The following is a 19,198-nucleotide window of genomic DNA, read 5'->3' as shown; positions in this document are numbered from 1 at the left end:
GTCTGTACCCAGCTTAAGTGTATACCTAGCTGAGCAGATATGACTGCGGCAGACAACGCAAATCATCGGTTTGCGTATAACTCTGAATCAGGCCCAACGTTACACCACGTGTTAGGTACAGCATTTCGACAGTCAGAACCCAGATGGTCAGAATGCAGAGAGTGAAATTGTTGGTAAATTTCGGTAAGTATTTTCACGCAAAAATGTACATTAATCGCTACCCTCCAATCGCCAAATCCGTACCCTCTCCTCTCACAGCCCAACCCTTACCCACTTCTCCCGCAGCCTAACCCTTACCCTCCCCTCGCCTAACCCTTACCCTCTTCTCCCGCAGCCTAACCCTTACCCTATCCACTCAGCCCAACCCAACCCTTACTCTCCTCTCCTGCAGCCTAACCCTTACCCTTCCCTCACAGCCTAACCCTTACCCTACCCTCCTGCATCCCAACCCATACAGAATCTCTTACTTAGTTAGAATCTGTCGGCACTCTGACCAGTCAGGATGCCGCCAACAGTATTGTGAGCGTCAGGATTGTAAACTACATCCCACAACACACAGGAGTAGCAATACGTAAAAAAAATTTTATACTGAATAAACACGGGATATTTTGTATAGGTCCATAAGACACCAATAAATGCTTTAAAGTAAACCCTCTATAGACTTGCATGTGTGTGTATATAACAGCAAGCTAGCAGTACACATAAGACACCAATAAATGCTTTAAAGTAAACCCTCTATAGACTTGCATGTGTGTGTATATAACAGCAAGCTAGCAGTACACATCCTTTATAGTACGGAATTTAAGCTATACACCACCAGGGGGCAGGAGTGGAACATCGGTCATACAGCAGGGACCAGAGGCAAGCACTTTACCTCATCAAAGAAAGGGTTGTTTCCTCTTTTAATTCTTGTCCTGTGGGTCTGTCCTCCCACACTGACCTTCACAACTGGTTTTATGTTGTTACCGGGCAACTGACGTCCTTCTATCACACGAATTCGAATCTATTCAAAACAAATATTTAATTTGTAAAAAAAAAAAAAAAACAACCTTCTGGAATGCTGTAATAAGTAAAGGTCTATACATATCTAGGCTTCTTATGAGAAGGTGAATACAGTACAGTAGCTGATCACTTAGAATGAACATATGTACAATATTTAAAGAGTTTATTACACTGGTTACTATAATGGACGCAGAAGCTAACACTAGTACACAGAATTTTAAATTCTGCAAGTACTACAATAAATACTAAAATGTCCATTATGGAGACCAAAGACAAAGCCCCGGTCAGCCTTCATTATTGGCGATGCCCAGGCCTGGCTAACCTTGCGCTTTACAATGTTGAATCAAATCAACTGATCAAAATTAAATTAAATGATTGTGGATGGCTGACAGCTGGGCCTGGTGGAGAAAGAAGAGTCAGGACATTTAGTTTTCGACTCCCTCGGAGGGCAACATGATGGCTGCGATGGGTATTCTGTTGTAAAGGTGAAATACTCCTGGCAGACACCTGCAATTCCCATCATTATAGAGATGGGCAGAGTTATGTTGGTGAGAGCTCTGGTTATCACATTAACTATATGGAGACATGGGGTTCTTAAACTGGCCATGTAACTACATATAATGGGGACATGGGCTATATGATCTGGAATCTGGGGCGTTGGGTACAATGGACTGCATATGATAATTGTATTTTGCAGTACAGAGCCATACTATACATGACATTACCACATTAGTTTTCTTATGGACAATATAAAAGACTGGCAAAGGGAATCTTGTAGATTATTATCTATCCATAACATATTTCTATATATAATATAAATGAGGTGGTCACTCTGGATAGGTGACATACACAGATGTATGCTTGAAGCCTATGCTGTAACGTGATTGGCTATAACAGTCCAGCTGTCATCGTGTATACTGTACGCTTGGAGGCAAATTTACCTGGAAATCTTGAATCTTGTTTGACAGGATCCTTCTTGGTTTTCTTCCTTTCGCAAGACGTCGGGAAATTGATTTTCAGTTTGACCGGGAACTGCAGGCATGTATGGACTGAATCCTGAGTCAACAACATCCCCATCTTCCTCTTCCTCATTATCTAGGTAGGCAAGAGATGGATATTAAATTTACAAGAATAGAAGAACGACGATCAGGTATAAAACATATTGGTGGGCAACTGTTGGTGTCATACTGGTTTTTAAATGACATTTGATCACCCCGCAAAAGACCCCACCCCGTCAGTTGCCCTTCACAAAATACTGTAAGTGGTCAGAAGCAAAATGTAAAACCCGGCTGTAAACTAAACTAGCCGATACGTGCTTATTGCCTAATTTATAGTGTAATATACTAAACAGGCAAAAGTGCATCAGTTTCATGATTAGTAGACATACCAACAAGGTAGAAAGCACGAAGAACGAACAAGAAAATTAAAGAGCTTTAATACATCAAACCAAAATAAAAAGGATTGTTAAATCACGCTGAGAGCTGGGGAGGCGTACTAGTTACAGTCCAGTGAACTAGAGCACATGAGTATAGGGGAGCAGCCAGTGAGTGTCCACTGGCTGGAGTGGGGGGGGGGGGGTGATCGGTGAGAAAACGTTTGCATCCTACAGTGGAAACAGTAACAAAACTTTTGTAACTGGACAGAATGAGGGCTCTGTATAAAGCTGGGGTGGGGAACCTTTTTTCTTGAAGAGAGTTTTGGTATAACTTTATTTGCGGGCCCAGTGCAGGCCACGCCCCCTCGGTGTTATTACACCATCCTGGAGGTATGCTCCGTGGAGCTGTCAGGGCAGCGGTGTGACCATCTGAGAGCGTTGTAAGGACTCGCCAGGGCGGCACTGCTGCATAGATTCTGGCTGCAGGATGCCATTCTAGGCCCCCTGCTAGCCAGATGAAGCTAGCAGAATAAAAGCTCAGAGGGCCTGACCAAATGATTCCGCAGGCCTTATACGGCCCCCCGGGCCTGAGGTTTCCCATCCCTGGTATAAAAGAATTGCAGCTATAATCTGGACTGCATTTACGGTTTATAGCAGCGTTTTTCAACCACTAGTGTGCCGCAAAGCGGTCAGCTCAGCGCACTTGTACTGTAATGTGTTTTATTCCTGTGGAGGCCAATGTACTGTGTGTTTTATTCTTGTGGAGGCCAATGTGTGTGTATTTTAATCCTGTGGAGGTCAATGTGTGTGTGTTTTATTCCTGTGGAGGCCAATGTGTGTTGTATTTTATTCCTGTGGAGGCCAATGTGTGTGTATTTTATTCCTGTGGAGGCCAATGTGTGTGTATTTTATTCCTGTGGAGGCCAATGTGTGTGTGTTTTATTCCTGTGGAGGCCAATGTGTGTGTATTTTATTCCTGTGGAGGCCAATGTGTGTGTATTTTATTCCTGTGGAGGCCAATGTGTGTGTATTTTATTCCTGTGGAGGCCAATGTGTGTGTGTTTTATTCCTGTGGAGGCCAATGTGTGTGTGTTTTATTCCTGTGGAGGCCAATGTGTGTGTGTTTTATTCCTGTGGAGGCCAATGTGTGTGTATTTTTTTTATGTGGGAGCTAATGTGTAGGTTTTTCATTGGTCATGCACACTGTATTGCCGTATAGTATGCCTTGGCAATTTTATGTGCTCATACTCTCTACTACACTGTAACAAGGCATTCTTAGCCTATGGCAATATGGAATGTGAATTTAATATTTAACCTGTTCAGTTAACTATTGTAACAAGAATACTCTGTGAACTGTAACGTTTGCATAGTTGTCAATGTGTGGTTACACACTATGTATTTGAGGTTAAATATAAGAACTTCTTAAATTGCTTCTGATGTGTCTTATTTCTTTGGATGAACAGTGGAGAGTGCTGGGATATTTGAGGGAAAGAAGAACAGGTTTACATAATTGTACACACTGACATTCTGTATCACATTATGGGGTCTATTCATCATGATAAAAAAAAATGAGTGATATTTTAGTTTTTGAACTCACCACGATTTCATTGTTAAATTTAATGGGTATTCAATCATTCCTGCATTTACAAAAGGTTCACTTCCAAAAAGATGCTATTTCTGTGCAGACACCTTTTTGGAAAGGTGATACTTTTCCCCCCCCGGTCAGTGCCCCCCCTCGCTGCCTGCATCCTTTCCCACACAGAACCCCCCCCCACCCCCTCTTTACAGCGTCCCCCCCCACCCCCGCTGCTGACTACTCTGTATTGTGTCCCCGGTGCTCACTCCATTGCTGTCATCAATCCCCCCCCCCCCCTTATATGTTTGGAATAGCTCACTATTAAAAACATAATTGTAACTTCCAAGAGAGTTTACCCAAATAGGCCCAGACTATTACTGAAACTTGGGTGGAGGCACCGAACTGATAAAAGGATGTCCACCACTTAGGGTGGGTATATATTAGACAAAAAGGGGCCTATTCATGATGTTAATTATCGGGGTCCAAACAGACCCCGATAATTAACATTCTAACTCGCCATGGCTAACGGAGCAATTCATCATTGCTCCAGTGCGGTGATAGCTGATGGGACGACGCGACCTACAGGTCACGCAAGCGCACAAGAGCCCCGACATCAGGCGGAAGGAGCCAGACAGGAGCAGAGGGATCTGAAAAGGATCCCTCATCGCAACCCAGACCTCCTTCCCGCAATCATGCCCAGAAAAAAATTATATCTTCGGAGCTTGATGAATTCTGTCCCCATACTAGTATATGGGGACAGCGGGCCATTCTGTCAGAGGAAGCCAAGTAGGAGAGATCTGTGATATCTCCTGCTTTACCTTCTTGATGAATGGCCCGATAATGTGCATTTTCACCGGCTTTTGTGAAAATTAAGTGATGACGAATAGGCCCTTAAGGGAGTTAGTAACCTGTGACCCTTAACAGCGTGGGGTTACATTCTTCCTCTCTCTGTACCGGACACTCAAGCTACTTTGTGTGAATGGGAAGTTCAGGTAGGAAGGGGGATCAACAACACTACTACAAGTTTAAAAACGACTTCCTAAGCAAGAAGAGGACAGCAACACAGGAACCTTGTGATATGGGTCACACCAATATTGTACTCCTTTAAGAAAAACCACACCAAGTACTAATACAAGGATAGAAAGAAAACAGCCACCAGGTGGCAAAGGTTTGGCCTCACATTTACAAACTACAGATAATTTATAGGACTGTAGATCACATGCTGCCAAATATGTAGATAGAAAAGGTTTAGTTGATACAGAAAAGGAATAAATCATGACTGGGAGGTGTTATGGAAGCCACAGTAATCCTGGAAGAACATGGATTAAAATGACAAAGAGCAAATTAAAAGGAGAAGTGTTTGAAACTAATGGAACCCCCCTTCCTCCCCCCCTCCCCCGGGAATCATACTTGAACAACTAATGTAATGAGAGTTTTCCAGAGGAATGTCAGAAGTCTAGTAGGTCCTTGATAAATTGACATGTGTTAGTATTAGTAATGCTAGGGACACATCTGATTGGGTTCACCTTGATGTGGTAGATGGGCTCAGATGTTTGGTGAAATGTGCCAAAAGTACCCATGTTATTTGCAGTGTTTATCAGATCTTCTTTGACCATCTTTGAAATACAGTGGCTGCAGGCACTGGCGTAAGTACTGTAGGTGCAGCTGCTATGGGGCCCGTGCCGCCTCAAGGGCCCAGCCCTCCCCCTGCACCTACGGTTCCAGGCCAGCCATGTTTGTGTCCTCCTTCAGCAGTGTTCTGCGCTGCGCAGGGCATAAACATCTGCTCTCCCAGTCGTCTCCGCCTCAGTTTCTCCTCACTGACCGTTACTGGGAGGAGGCATGCCTGTGATCCGGGGATGTCCCAGCAGGCTAAGCGCGGCTCCACCCAGCACCAGGAAGAGAGATATGCCTGCCCTGGGCAGAACACTGCTGAAAGAGGACGCGACCACGGAGCAGAGGTAAGTCACGGAAGGGGAGGGAGGAGTGCGGGGAAAATGGGAGTGCGGGGAGGGTGCTGAAAAGGAGGCGGGACCATGATAATTTATCTATGGGGCCAGTTACACCCCTGGGTGTTGGAGGCGCCATTGCTACAAGGCCTCTGAACACCACAGGGTCCCAACAGGGGGTACCAGGCTCTGTGACAAGGAACTCCCATCCCATTATTGCCACTGTTGATTGGAGAGCTGTTAATGTTATCCAGAGAAGCATGTCAGTGTCACCAAGGTTTTGTCATATCCTGACTTCAGGGGACACTGACTGACAAATGGGCCAAGTTGTCCAACTATATGCAAAGCATCAAGGTAGGCAAGAGTTCCTCGATTCTTCAGACGCAAAAAAAACAAAACAAAACAAAAAAAGAAGTAGAATATTTCTAAATCTTCTGTGTTTGTCACTTTCCAGAGAACTCTTCCAAAGTGGACATTATTATAGTGAGTAAAAAGCTCATCAAGAGATGCAGGAATATGGCCGCAGGCCAGTCCATACAAAACTCTGTCAAAGTTCTTGCCAGATCGTTATTCCACCCAAGTTTAGAGGCCAAGAGGAAATGTCGGATAGCATACTAACGCATGGCCAATGTACGCGGACGCAAATATATCAGACTTGCAAGAGGAACCCATGTGGGTGCGACAAAAACGTTCCATAACACTGCAAAGAAGGCAGTAGCGTTGCAGAGAATAGGAGAGTTCCTGTTCCAAATGGGTGAAGTCCAAAGTAGTGTTTTCTAGACAGAAAGAAGTTACATAAAATCACACTGACACATTGAGAGATTGCATTCCTCGGCTGGTGCTCAAAATTGTATTTCACACTGTGAGGAAACCCCTGTAGGTCTAAGGGTCAAAACTGTAACACAGTTGACTGGCAACACCACAGTAAGTTCAGGAACAGAACTGCAATGCCAGTACAAATAGATGCCTAAAGCTCCTACAAATATTAGCCTCCTTCCTCTCCAAATGCTTAATGGCTCTTGAACAGCTGAAGAAGCCATCAGAATGCCAGTGGGGCTCGATAACAGGTTTAAAGACCTTGCTAAATATGACATACTGCGAGAGTTGAGCCATTATCAGCAGGGGCAGGCCGGCTCACCTGATGTATGAAGTCTAAGGGGGAAATACATCAAACCATCAAAAAGAGGACAGGTGGATTTAGTTGCCCCACAACCAATAAGCTTCCAGCTATAATATTGTTTTTAGCTAGGAGCTTTGGTTGCTAGGGGCAACTTCTCCACTTGTCCTCTCAAGATGGTTTGATACATCCACCACCAAAATGAGGTCCTTGCCTTCTCTATGCACCCTATCAATTAAGTAATGGGCTTCACAGCAGCAAGACACTACTTTCATACAGAACAAGCAGATCTGGTTCAGATGAGCATCTTACACATCCATACAAGAGGGGGGTTAAGGATGACAATACCGACAGGGAGTATATAGGAAGGAACTGTACAGGAAGTAACAGAATGCTTGTAATGTAACAGTTTATGGAGCGGCTTCGTGTATACTGGCCACACCCAAGTCATACATCATCATCAGACGGGACCAGTCCATCCAACTAGAAGAACAGGTTTTGACAACTGCAAACTAGGCTTTTGTTTTGCCTTAAAACATAAAACAAATAATCTGTTTAGTGACATAAACTGAAGATTAAAAAAGGCACAAAACGCATTACATTTATGAAGCCAATTTCATACAACGGACGTGTTCAACACTACTATTGCCCTGCGTGACAGGAGCTTCTGATCACTAGTCTGTGCCCCTGTCCAACTCTCTGCCGGCCTCCAAACCCCTTCCAAATGCCAGAGATCTGTACACTTTACAAATACCTGACTCATGTGAGTGAAGAGAGGTTGATAAAACCTATGCAGTTACGTCATGTTTTTGATTGTCATTTAAATATGAAATTATCAGCAATTAGCAGTACATGCCAGAATTAATTTTTAAAAAACAGAACTAATTTACAAGACCTGCCACATCACACAGGAAGAGTGCATTATGATTCGTCATCTCTGAAATATTTCCCCTCTAGGCTATGAAAGAATTACAGTATACAATGACAGGAAAAAGGCCTTGACATGGATTACACAGCTACAACGTAGCATCAAACAATCCTTAATGGGTAAACTTTGTTATCACTGTGGAAAACACTGAGCACAATTTCCTCTCCCTCACCACATGCTATTTGATGAACAGTTTGTTGTTAATATACTGCTCTAATACTATATATTCCTTTCTGCTGGTCTCTTCTCGCTGTGTGAAACAATACTTCCATGTCAGATCATGCTGAAATACCTTTTTATTTCTAATACAGCAATAAAAGTCCTTACAGCCGTGACGGTGTGTTCCACCTTACGCGTTTCGTTGTGAATGCAACTTCAATGCACTTTTTTCTTTATTTGTATACAGTTCTGTACTTTTATTGTAAACACCTGCTCTACACCTCTTTTAGCTAAATTGTACCTACCTTGTTGATCAGCACAGTTATTTCTATATATAGCTTTATATATATATATATGAGGAGATACTGTATGTCGTTTCTTACAGAAGAAACAGTCAAAAGTAATATACTTGAATGTGATCCATTCTCCACAATGTTTGGGTCATGTGGTTTTCCCCAAAAAATAAAATAAAAAATAGCCTTTTTTGGAGCACCATGCCTAAAACATACTAAATTAAATTAAAGAGAAGGACACTACCCACACAGTTCTTTAGAAGCGCTTCTCAGAAAGGAACTGCTCAGTCATGTCCGTGTGTGCACGAGACTTTCATAAAAACAGCAGCTATGAACCATTTGTCCTCTATAGAATACCTCATTTAGTAAAAGAGATCCCATATCTGAATGTACTTAATTAAATGTAAAGAGTAACCGTGTCTTAACCCAATACTGCCCCTGTCATAACCCTAGTAGTGCACCTCCCAGTAAAAGGCAGACCTGACATCATAGTTTCTACAGGGCAGTGGGGGAGGTGATGGAGTTTTGCCTTTTTCGGTCAAAATCCATTTTTTTTACTCTATCGCAGTACAAGTTGGTAACACTTGCTTACTGTTAAACTTCGGGTCTGCTCTCCCGGAATCTGTGGAGATTAGACCAGTCTCCCTGATTATCAATGGGAAAGGGGTAGATTTGGGGAGGATTGATTGGGTGATATGTGGGGAAATGCATTATCAGGCCTAGTTCCTTGCTGCACAAATGCAGAAATGGAGGCATTGTACAATGAGGAACAAATGGCACTCATGATTCCCTGTTCCATGCACCCCAGCACCAACTTGCAAGTATGATGTGAGCCCTTGGGTGGGAGTGCCAGCTGTGGTGAATCAGCCATTTTCAACAGTATTAAAAATATACCACTGGGACCGTCCACTATGCAAAAATGACAGGGCCCCATCGGGAATGTACTCACTCTACTCCAGAACTAGTCCCACTCTGTTTCTATAGGGAGCGCAGCTCGGGCTCTTCCTGTACAAATGCTGTGCCCCCTGATCTCTGCTCCTGTCCTGGCTTCCCTTGCTCACAGATGGGAAACAATCAGTAAAGAGACAATGGTGCATAAAATGGAGTAACGCCTCAGCCCCACTGCTCAGCCCCATGATTGGGGGTCCTGTCTGCGAGACAGCCGTCTGTCACATAAGGAACAACAACTGAACGAGTGGCAGCTACAGCAGTATTCCTACAGGAACTTTGGGGGTAGATTTACTATAGCGCAGTTTATCAAAAGCTGCCAATGATTAAGAAATGGCTTTAAAAGAGGCAACTGTAAGAAATGTTAAACCAAACTGGTTGAACATTTATTTCTGTTGCCATTTAAAATCCATCTGTCAAAGGCACCAGTCGTCTTCAGCTTTAAACAAACAGCACAATAGTAAATCTACCCCTTGAATGCGAGAGAGTCATGCCTCATCCCAGCCAGTGCCACCAGCACAGAGAACACAACTATGCAGGCAACAGTTTCTGAACATACACATTTTCTAAAAACTAGCAGTATCAAGACTCCAAGCTCTCCCTTTAGATTTATAGGTACTAATGTAAAAGAACATTAGGGGGCATATAGATTGAATGGCAGGACTCCTAAAGGAGGAACCAATTATTTATGCATAAAAGGTCTCTTCTGAAGACTGAATAGCAGTAATCACTGTTTATCGTACATGATGCTCTCAGGTATTGCATGGTGGTCCCTAGGATGCACTGTGCATTGTACAGCAGTCACTAGGATGCTCTGTGCATTGCTCGGCAGTAACTAGTTTGCCATGTATATTTTGCATCAGTCCCTAGGACGCTCTGTGCATTGCATAGCCGGCACTGGAAAGCTTGCTGTGAGGTACTGTGGTATGCACCAAAAAAGACCAGTTGGGACTCAGAATATGAACATTGTGGTGGGATTACGCGATACCCCATAGGGATCTCATTTATGTGGACTTTTATGTGCTGGGGAATGTTCTGAATCTGGAGTGAGGAGGGACTCTAGGACCCAGGAGCAGCCAACTGTGAGCAGCACTACACAGCCCGGGATTGAAAGTAAAACCGGAAGTGAGAGAGGAGCGTGACAGGAGCCATGGTGTGTGCTGGAGAGTGCTGTGACTGAGGGCACAGAGCAGGGATCAGCAGCTGATCGGGGTGACTGTGAGGAGACCCCTTCCATGTATGGCAGCAGGACAAGAGAAGCTGACAGGACACAGATCTATTAAAGCTGCTGCAGCCCAAGGGAGAAGAGAGAGTGTGCATGCTGCAATGACAAGTGCTGGCATCTGCACAGGTACCCCAAGCATTACAGCACATGTCACGTGAGAAGCACTACAGTAAAGACTGAGATCAGTCAGCACATAGAAGCCTGTAATCTCAGGGCAGCCAGCATACTGCTATACAGTGAGAAGCCTGCAGCAGGATATACAGCAGCAGTGTAGAACACAGAACTGTGCAGTGACCCCACAGGCAGAGACAGCAACGCCATTCTGGATACCAGTAGTACAGTTTAGTAACATCTATAAAGTTTGTGCACCAACGAAAGGCTGTACAGTGAATGCTGAGTACTCACAGGGACATTGTGCTCTCTAATGATTTTATAGCTGAACCGTTAGAGATTCTACCAACTATAACTGTAACTTGTGATAGTCAGTTTAACCACCTCTAACACAATAGAGGGAGCAGGTTGACATTCATATGCTTAGTCTGAGGTTTAATTAGGAGTATACAGTATTTATAGAGTGAACCTAAGCTTAATAATGTGATATCTTGTATGTGTCCCTTTGGAATTGCAACAATATTCCATGTTCTGATGTTCATTTATAATTGTCCTAGTTGAGAAGTGATCCAGAGTAATAAACTCCCCATTTCTTTATATTGGTCTGGTATCTGCGCTGGTGACTGGCAGGGGCCCCCTGTCACTCTGCCGTGGTAGGAGGAGTCTAGAGGAGGTGCAGCCCTGATCCATCTGGCAATACAGTCACAAGCAGGTACTATCCACCCACTGACATCCCACCAAATTGGGGGTGTTACAATTATACAATGAGGAGGTCAGGCCAGGGGCAGAACTATGGGAGACAATGGAGGCGCCTGCCGCCGGGCTCCAGCTCTGAATGGGCACCTCCTCCATTGCCCACAACATATTCACCCCACTTATGGCTGTAACTATGTACCCGGAGTGAACCTTCACGGCTGCCCAATACATGGCACCACTTCCTGACAGCTGAGAAGCCACCATACACTAGTGGCGAGCTCCATGTCAGACCATTAGCTGCTGCCCTCTTCTATCTATAGCTTGTCTGCATGTGAATTGCGTCATTACAGTGTCAGCAGCTGTGATGGGTGGGGGGGGCACCAAATTATAACTTGCCTCCGGGCATCTGGGATGAACTTATGCCACTGGGTCAGGCAGAAACCTTATTTAGGACCTGGATATGAACGCACCGAAGGATAGCACACACACTTGCAATCATGTTTTCACTCTATTTTCATAAGCCTCATTGCACACCGCCATGAGCCCTTCATTCTCTAGCCAGACACTGGCCTTGCTATTATTTCCACCCACTTCATCTTGCCTCCACACGCTGACTATGCTACCCTCCATAGAGTTTGCATACAGGTTACCGTTGGTAAATGCCATCTCTCTGCCTGTGGTACAAGCATTGTCGCATTGCGCTTCCTAATCCTCCTTTGTAAAAAAAATAGACCAATAGAACAGGGTAAGAAGCCATGACACGATGAACATGACCAAAGCAGGTATATAACAAGTTCCCTTCCTACAATTAGTTATTTACTTCACTTACCCCCTTCTGCTTGTACACTGGTTCCTCCTGGATCACTCGGATTGCTGACAGGGGAGGCAGGAGGTTCATAGGAGACCATTAAATCAATACTGGCCTGTGAATGAACACAAGTGACATGTAGTTAAAGAGACACATTGTAGATATTAAGGATCGCTGATAAGAACTTGCTATACGATTGCCCAATATTACAGTAGGTGGGATTATTATCTGATGACAGTATATACAAATACAAGTCCTGCTACAGTATCACTTACACTCCATTGTATAGACCTCTCACTGATGCTATAAAACAAAAATAACTGAACAAGGAAACCTGGGGCAGAGGGTAAATCTATTGCAGTACCTATTTGTCAAGCAAAGAGACACGTTGGGATTCTTCTCATTCTCATTCTTATAATTTAATATTCAATAAAGCAAGGAACTTTAAAACCACAGTCCTGTGGGAACAGATTGCATGACTGTAACTGCATCTGTTAGCATATTGCTCTGTTTATTTTTTTTTGTGCTCTTAATTTAATTACACATGACAGATTGGATTATATTACAATAATCTATTGTATTAGTATGGGAATGAGGTACAGGGTTGAGCAAGCACCAGCAGGGCTTGGATAGCAGTGTGAAGGCATTTTAAGGGGCATTAAAACAAATTACAATCTTTTTCTCCAGATGGATTTGTGGTCTCCCGGCTTACTAATGTGACTACACCTGAACAATTTATATATTCCTATTACATAAAAATTATGGCAATTGGCACTTTTTCACTGTCCCATACTCTGTCTAATAAACACGAATGAATAAAAAAGCAAAAAAAAAAAAAAAAGTCTGGGTAATTAATAAGCTTTTGAACAAGTAAGGTGCATACACAACGATTTTTTGAACGATTATCGATAACTATATAGTTTATCGCTCAATCGTTGAAAAAAATCGTTCACTTTCTGAGTTAAAACGATGAACGATTATCATTCATGCACGTTCACGTTAAGGATGAGCGGGTTCGGTTCCCTGAGAACCGAACCCACCCGAACTTCGGGGATCCGGGGTGATCCGAGCCCAAGCTCGGATCTCCCTGTCTGCCCCGGATCCCTCTCCCGAGGCAAAACCTCGAGATCTGCTGTCGGATCTCGAGGTTTTGCCTCGAGCGGCCATTTAAAAAAAAAAATGCCTTTGCCTTTAATGGGCAAAGCGCTGATTGGCTGACAGAGCCGTCTGTCACGGCTCTCAGCCAATCAGCATTATGGTGCTCATTTGCATGTAGCACGGACTCGTGAGATCCGTGCTACATGCATCTGTGTGACTGACAGTGACACAGAGCACAGATGGGTCAGTGAGACCCGTCTGTGCTGCTGTGTATTTCAATGACACAGATGCACGCACGGACCAGGAGATCCGTGCTACTTGCATCTGTGTCATTGACACAGAGCACTGACGGGTCCGTGAGACCCGTCTGTGCTGCTGTGGTAAAAAAAAAACCTGTGTAAAAAAAGAAAAAAAATGGCGTGCCCCCCCCCCCCCCCCCCAAAAAAAAAAAGAGCAACCAGCCCCGGGCATTAGTGACCCAGTGCTGGGTGTGCTTAAATACAGGGGACAAACGACGTAGGGGTCCCCTGTACTTAAGCACAACCAGCACCGGGCTAGTCAGAACCAGCGCTGGTTGCCAAAATACGGGGGACAAACGACGTAGGGGTCCCCCGTATTCTGCGCAACCAGCTCTGGGCTCTGATCCGGTCATGGTTCTGGAAATACAGGGGAAAAAAATTAGTAGGGTTCCCCTGTATGTTCCACAACCAGCACTGGACTTTTTCTAGCGGGGGGCTGATGCCACAGCCAGGGGAGCCCTTTCACCGGGCCCCCCAGCCGCAGCATCAGCCCTGACCACTAGTCAGCCCAAGCCGGGGATCCCTGGAGAGCTGGGGACCCCCCCAATAAAGGGGTCACCCTCTCCAGGGCACCCCAGGCTGATAGCCCGGGGCTATCCCCGCCACCCCTGGTGGCGGTGGGTGGCGGGTTGATTGTGTGGTGTGGTGTAAATAAAGAATATCAAACATTGTCTTGGTTGCGCAGAATACGGGGGACCCCTACGTCGTTTGTCCCCCGTATTTTGGCAACCAGCGCTGGTTCTGACTAGCCTGGTGCTGGTTGTGCTTAAGTACAGGGGACCCCTACGTCGTTTGTCCCCTGTTTTTAAGCACACCCAGCACTGGGTTACTAATGCCCGGGGCTGGTTGCTCTTTTTTGGGGGGGTGCACGACATTTTTTTCTTTTTTTACACAGGTTTTTTTTTTTTTTACCACAGCAGCACAGATGGGTCTCACGGACCTGTCATTGCTCTGTGCCAATCACACAGATGCATGTAGCACGGATCTCCCGGGTTCGTGCTACATGCAAATGGGCACCATAACGCTGATTGGCTTCCTGTCTGCCACTGCAGTGCCACTCCTAGATGGGCCACGTGTTTGTGCCGCCCACTTGTGTCGCTTAGCATAGTCATCCAGCTACCTCGGTGCAACCTTTTGGTCTAAAAACAATATTGTGAGGTGTTCAGAATAGAGTGGAAATGAGTGGAAATTAATGTTATTGGGGTTATTAATAGCGTAGGAACAAAAAAAGGCCCATTTTATGTGATTTTAGCGTTTTTTTTTATTTTTTAAGAAAAAATCCAGATCCAAAACACAAAACCCAGAACCCAAAACACGGAAGGGTGGTTTTGGCAAAACAAATCCAGATCCAAAACACGAAGAAAGATCCAGATCCAAAACCAAAACACAAAACACGAAAAGTGGCCGGTGCACACCCCTAGTATCTGCCAATAATGGTGACTGAAATGATTATAGCCAGTTGTAGTTCAGTCAGACTGACCAACTCGACGATTTTCAGTAAGGGAATATGCAATAATCATTTGTAGTTCATTTACTAAATGTAATGAACGATATTTTTTAACGATTTTAGTAAACGATTTTCGGTCATTTTTCCCTTGAAAAAAATGAACGAAAATAGTTTACTAAAATCGTTCATTTACTAAATCGTTATGGGCCAGACGTACTAAGCTCTGAAAAGTGATAAAGTGGAGAGTAATAAACCACGAGCCAATCACATCCCAACTGTCATTTTTCAAACACAGCCTGTAACATGACAGTTGGGAGCTGAGTGGCTGGCGGTTTATCACTCTGCACTTTATCAGTTTTCAGAGCTTAGTACATCTCCCCCTATGTGAGTTTGCAGCTTTACCCTCTACTCTCAGCAGACTTCCCTGGTAGACATAAGCTGATTAGTAGCCTTTATTGCCAATACCAACTGTGAGAGGCTGATAAAGGGGAACTGCCTAGAGAACAGCATACTTGCCGACAATCAGCTCCAGCCTTCCGGGAGGTAGCTGATTGTCGGCTAATAGCGGGGGCGGGGCCGGCATTTTGTGTCACACTGGGGCAGAGCCGCAGGATTGCATCATTGTGACTCCGCCCCCTCTTGACAATGCCGTGATTTTCGGCATTGTGAAGCAGGGGGTGGGCCCACGATGACACGATTCTGCGCAAATCGCATCACCGGGCCCCCCACTGCGGGTATTTGTTTTTTTTCAGGGGGGAGGTGGGGAGGGTCGGAGGCTTCTGGGAGGCTTGCCTGCCTTTCCGGGGGGCCGGGAGCGGCACCCGAAAATCGGGAGGCTCCCGGCCAAATCGGGAGGGTAGGCAAGCCTGGAGAACAGGTGAGAGACACTGTAATTACTGAATGTAAGTGCTGTGCTAAAGACTTTTGTTTTCATACAAAGATTCTGGGAAGGTGGTCCACACTTTTTCCTCTCAAATCCTACAAGCAGTTACTTCTCCAGCCTTGACATTTTTTTGTTACTAAACATAAATCATGCTTGTTAACTTGCATAAAATGGCAAGGGCAGGGGGTTTGGAGACATGATTTGCATCATCCTATCTGACCACATCATGGGGGAGGGGCAACAACAACACAGTTTGCAGCAAATTACATTAAGCCTCCACCCACTGCAACATGGAAGCAGGCGGGATCTGGGATGGTCCCCTGCTCTCCTGGGAGTACCGGAAACCTGAGTCTCCTGCACAGTGCACATTTCAGAGAGCAGACAAGTAGAACTTAAATATATATATTAACAGAAAACATATGTAACCTGTCAGCCACTAAGTGCTGAATTTGGTACAATTTTCTAGAACGAAAAGGAATGTATTCAATTCCTTCTGGTTAGTAGCTGAAATGGATAAAACACCACTGCTTTACTTCCCTATAACATATGTATGTAGGGATGGATTTGTTTTAGAGTTGTCTGACTAGTTAAACCGGCCTCTGCTTCTATGCCCATTAAGTAGCCAGTTCATCCATCTGATGTTGTTAGGAGGATTCATTTGTTATTATCTAAAGTGCCAATAATAAGCCATGATTATTTTTTATTTTAGATGCACCATCCCTCCCTCTCACTCTCTTCTTGTTCATCTTCATATTACTTATCACATACCCAAACTCATTTTTCTTGCTGTGCTATTAACACATTCATTATACAACAAAAGAATAAATAAAAAACAAACAGAAAGATTACCACCTTGAAGAAACCCCCAAAACCTACCCCAATGGGCTGCCCCTTTTCACTCATCAAAGCAACGCCTTTGAACGGAAGGGAACGGGTCTGTACTCCGGCAAACTCCTTAAGTGATATAGTTGTGCTTCCGATAAATCTGAAAACAAAAAATTCACATCATTTTGTGTTTACACAAAAAATTATATATACAGTATATAAATAAAAAGTTCCTAAATAATATACTATAACTATACATAAGCTGGGTACATACGTAATGATTTTCTGTCCAATCATCCAACTAGTTGATTGGTTGGAATGAAAATCTGGTAAGGTATGAAAGCAAATGACAATCAGCAATTTGTTCCCAAACTCCGGAAAATGGACAAAAACTGTTTAATGTTTGATCTAAACAATTTGTTCAAAAAGTTTTTGTCCATTTTCCGGCGTTTGGGAACAAATTGCTGATCATCAGTTACTCCCATACCTTACCAGATTTTCATTCCAACCAATCAACTAGTTGGATAGAAAATCTTTACGTGTGTACCCAGCTTTATATTTACAGCGAGGAGAACTTTATCCACATATATACTGAACAAATATATGTTTAAGAACTCCTACACTACATGTTATTATATTAACCTCAGGCTTTATATAGACCTTAATACATACTTATAAACTCAACCATACTTTGAAATAGTGAGTAATCTCCTAGGTCCAGAGAGAGCCTGACAAACTCCCAGAAGCCGGCTGAACAGAGAAGCATTGTGCATTCTTCTTGACCCCGGGTGCAGCCTCCAGGATCCTGACCATGCTGCATTTGGCATTGTTAACGATATCCCCAGATTGAGCTGCATGTACAGACGACTGGGGATATCGTTAACAACCCGCAGGATCGTGCATCATTCGCCATTAAGTTCATACACACTGGACGATTTGAACAATATATCGTTCAACGATATTGTTATCGTTCATACAAATCGTCCAGTATGTATGAGTCTTTAGAAAGTGGGCGGACTTCTCGGACATGCGCTGTGTTTTCTGCTAGGGTGTACAGAAACGTCACTGACATGAAAATGCATCCTTCATGCTCTAAAGCCGGGTACACAACAGACAATATGTCACCCGATCTGGCAGATGAGGCCGACAATTCGTCGACATCTCTATGTGTACTATGTTGGCCAATGCGCGCTCCCACAGGGTCGTTCATCGCATCGACAGATCAGCCGTACATGCTGGTCAATCTGTCAATGTGATGAACGACCCTATGCATTTGGATGCAGCAGGTGAACGACATATCGTGCGGTGTGTACAGAACGCATGATATGTTGTCTTGCATCGTGGGTCTGCTGGGTTGTCCGTTGCATCTTGGGTCGTCTGAGGTGTACCCACCTGAACTCTACAGTTCGGAGGACACAGACTGAATAATGTGAATGAGTGAGAGACAACTGGAGGAGAGGCGCTGAGAGATAGGGGTGATGGGGGAGGGGATATAAAGGGTAGAAAGAAGGGGGAGGAAAAATATGTGGGACAAGATGATGGGTGGAGTTTGGGTAAGGGTGTCTTTAGGACAGGATATGGTTAGAAGGGAGGGGGACAAGGGCTGTACACTTCAACCTGGTGGTGCTGGTCACACTCCTGAGTGACACCTATAAGCACATGGGTGGAGCTAGCCATACTCCTTGGGCGGAGCTGGACATGCTACACACAGCATCTGGGTGTTCCTTGCACGACCTGAGAGAAAAAAAATTTCAAAGTAAACCAGTGACCTTTAATACATGCCTAGAAATTTCCTTTACAATGAGCTTTAACACAACTCTACATAGAGAAAAAAAAAACCCAGTTGATATTAGAGATGAGCGTTCGGTTTTGCTGAAAATCGGACACTCCCGACCTTTGGGGTTCCGAATCAAACAGAGTCCTTACTCGGGTCTTCTCGCCAAGTTCCGAACTCTGATCTAAAACCGTATATCCCCTATATTGCTAGAGACATGGTTTCCACAGTGATTCTGCTACCTTGGGACCCAGAGAAGGATAAAGGTTGGTCTCTCTCTGGTATCAAGTGCGGGTAGCAACAAGAGTTGTCAGTCTGTAAGAGAAGCCCATGGTGTACAAGTAAGGAATATAAAAACCAGAGGAGTAATGAAACGCCTAGTTTAACCTTTACATTTACAGTATTTATATAATGCATATACTGCAGCGTTTCAGTCATTCACATCAGCACCTGCCATAGTGGAGCTATAACTTCCATCACATTGACACACATGCAACGAGGGTTATTTTTACCTACCAGTATGTTTTGTTTTGTTTTTTCTGTGGAAGAAAAACCAGAGAACCCAGAGGAAACCCACACGAATACAGGGAGAACATACAAACCAAACAAGCCATGAGAGGACTTGAAGTCCTGACTACTGTACTATGAGAAAGTAATGCTTAACACTACGCCAACCATGGGCTTG

General features: G+C 44.3%; 1 protein-coding gene across 1 annotated transcript in view; it reads right to left on the bottom strand.

The window, feature by feature from the left end:
* Positions 1-19,198, bottom strand: part of MYOF (myoferlin) — a 166,836-nt gene that overhangs the window by 96,241 nt on the left and 51,397 nt on the right. Inside the window, 5 exon segments of the mRNA XM_088476911.1 lie at positions 875-1,003; positions 1,944-2,011; positions 2,014-2,097; positions 12,209-12,302; positions 16,791-16,899. Of these exon segments, the coding sequence (XP_088333037.1) occupies positions 875-1,003; positions 1,944-2,011; positions 2,014-2,097; positions 12,209-12,302; positions 16,791-16,899 (484 nt within the window).

Source organism: Taudactylus pleione, unplaced genomic scaffold (genome assembly GCF_031769625.1).
Source record: "Taudactylus pleione unplaced genomic scaffold, aTauple2 ptg000198l, whole genome shotgun sequence".
Lineage (NCBI taxonomy): Eukaryota > Metazoa > Chordata > Amphibia > Anura > Myobatrachidae > Taudactylus > Taudactylus pleione.
The sequence above is the reverse complement of the archived record's forward strand: the minus strand, read 5'-3'. Positions and strand labels throughout refer to the sequence as shown.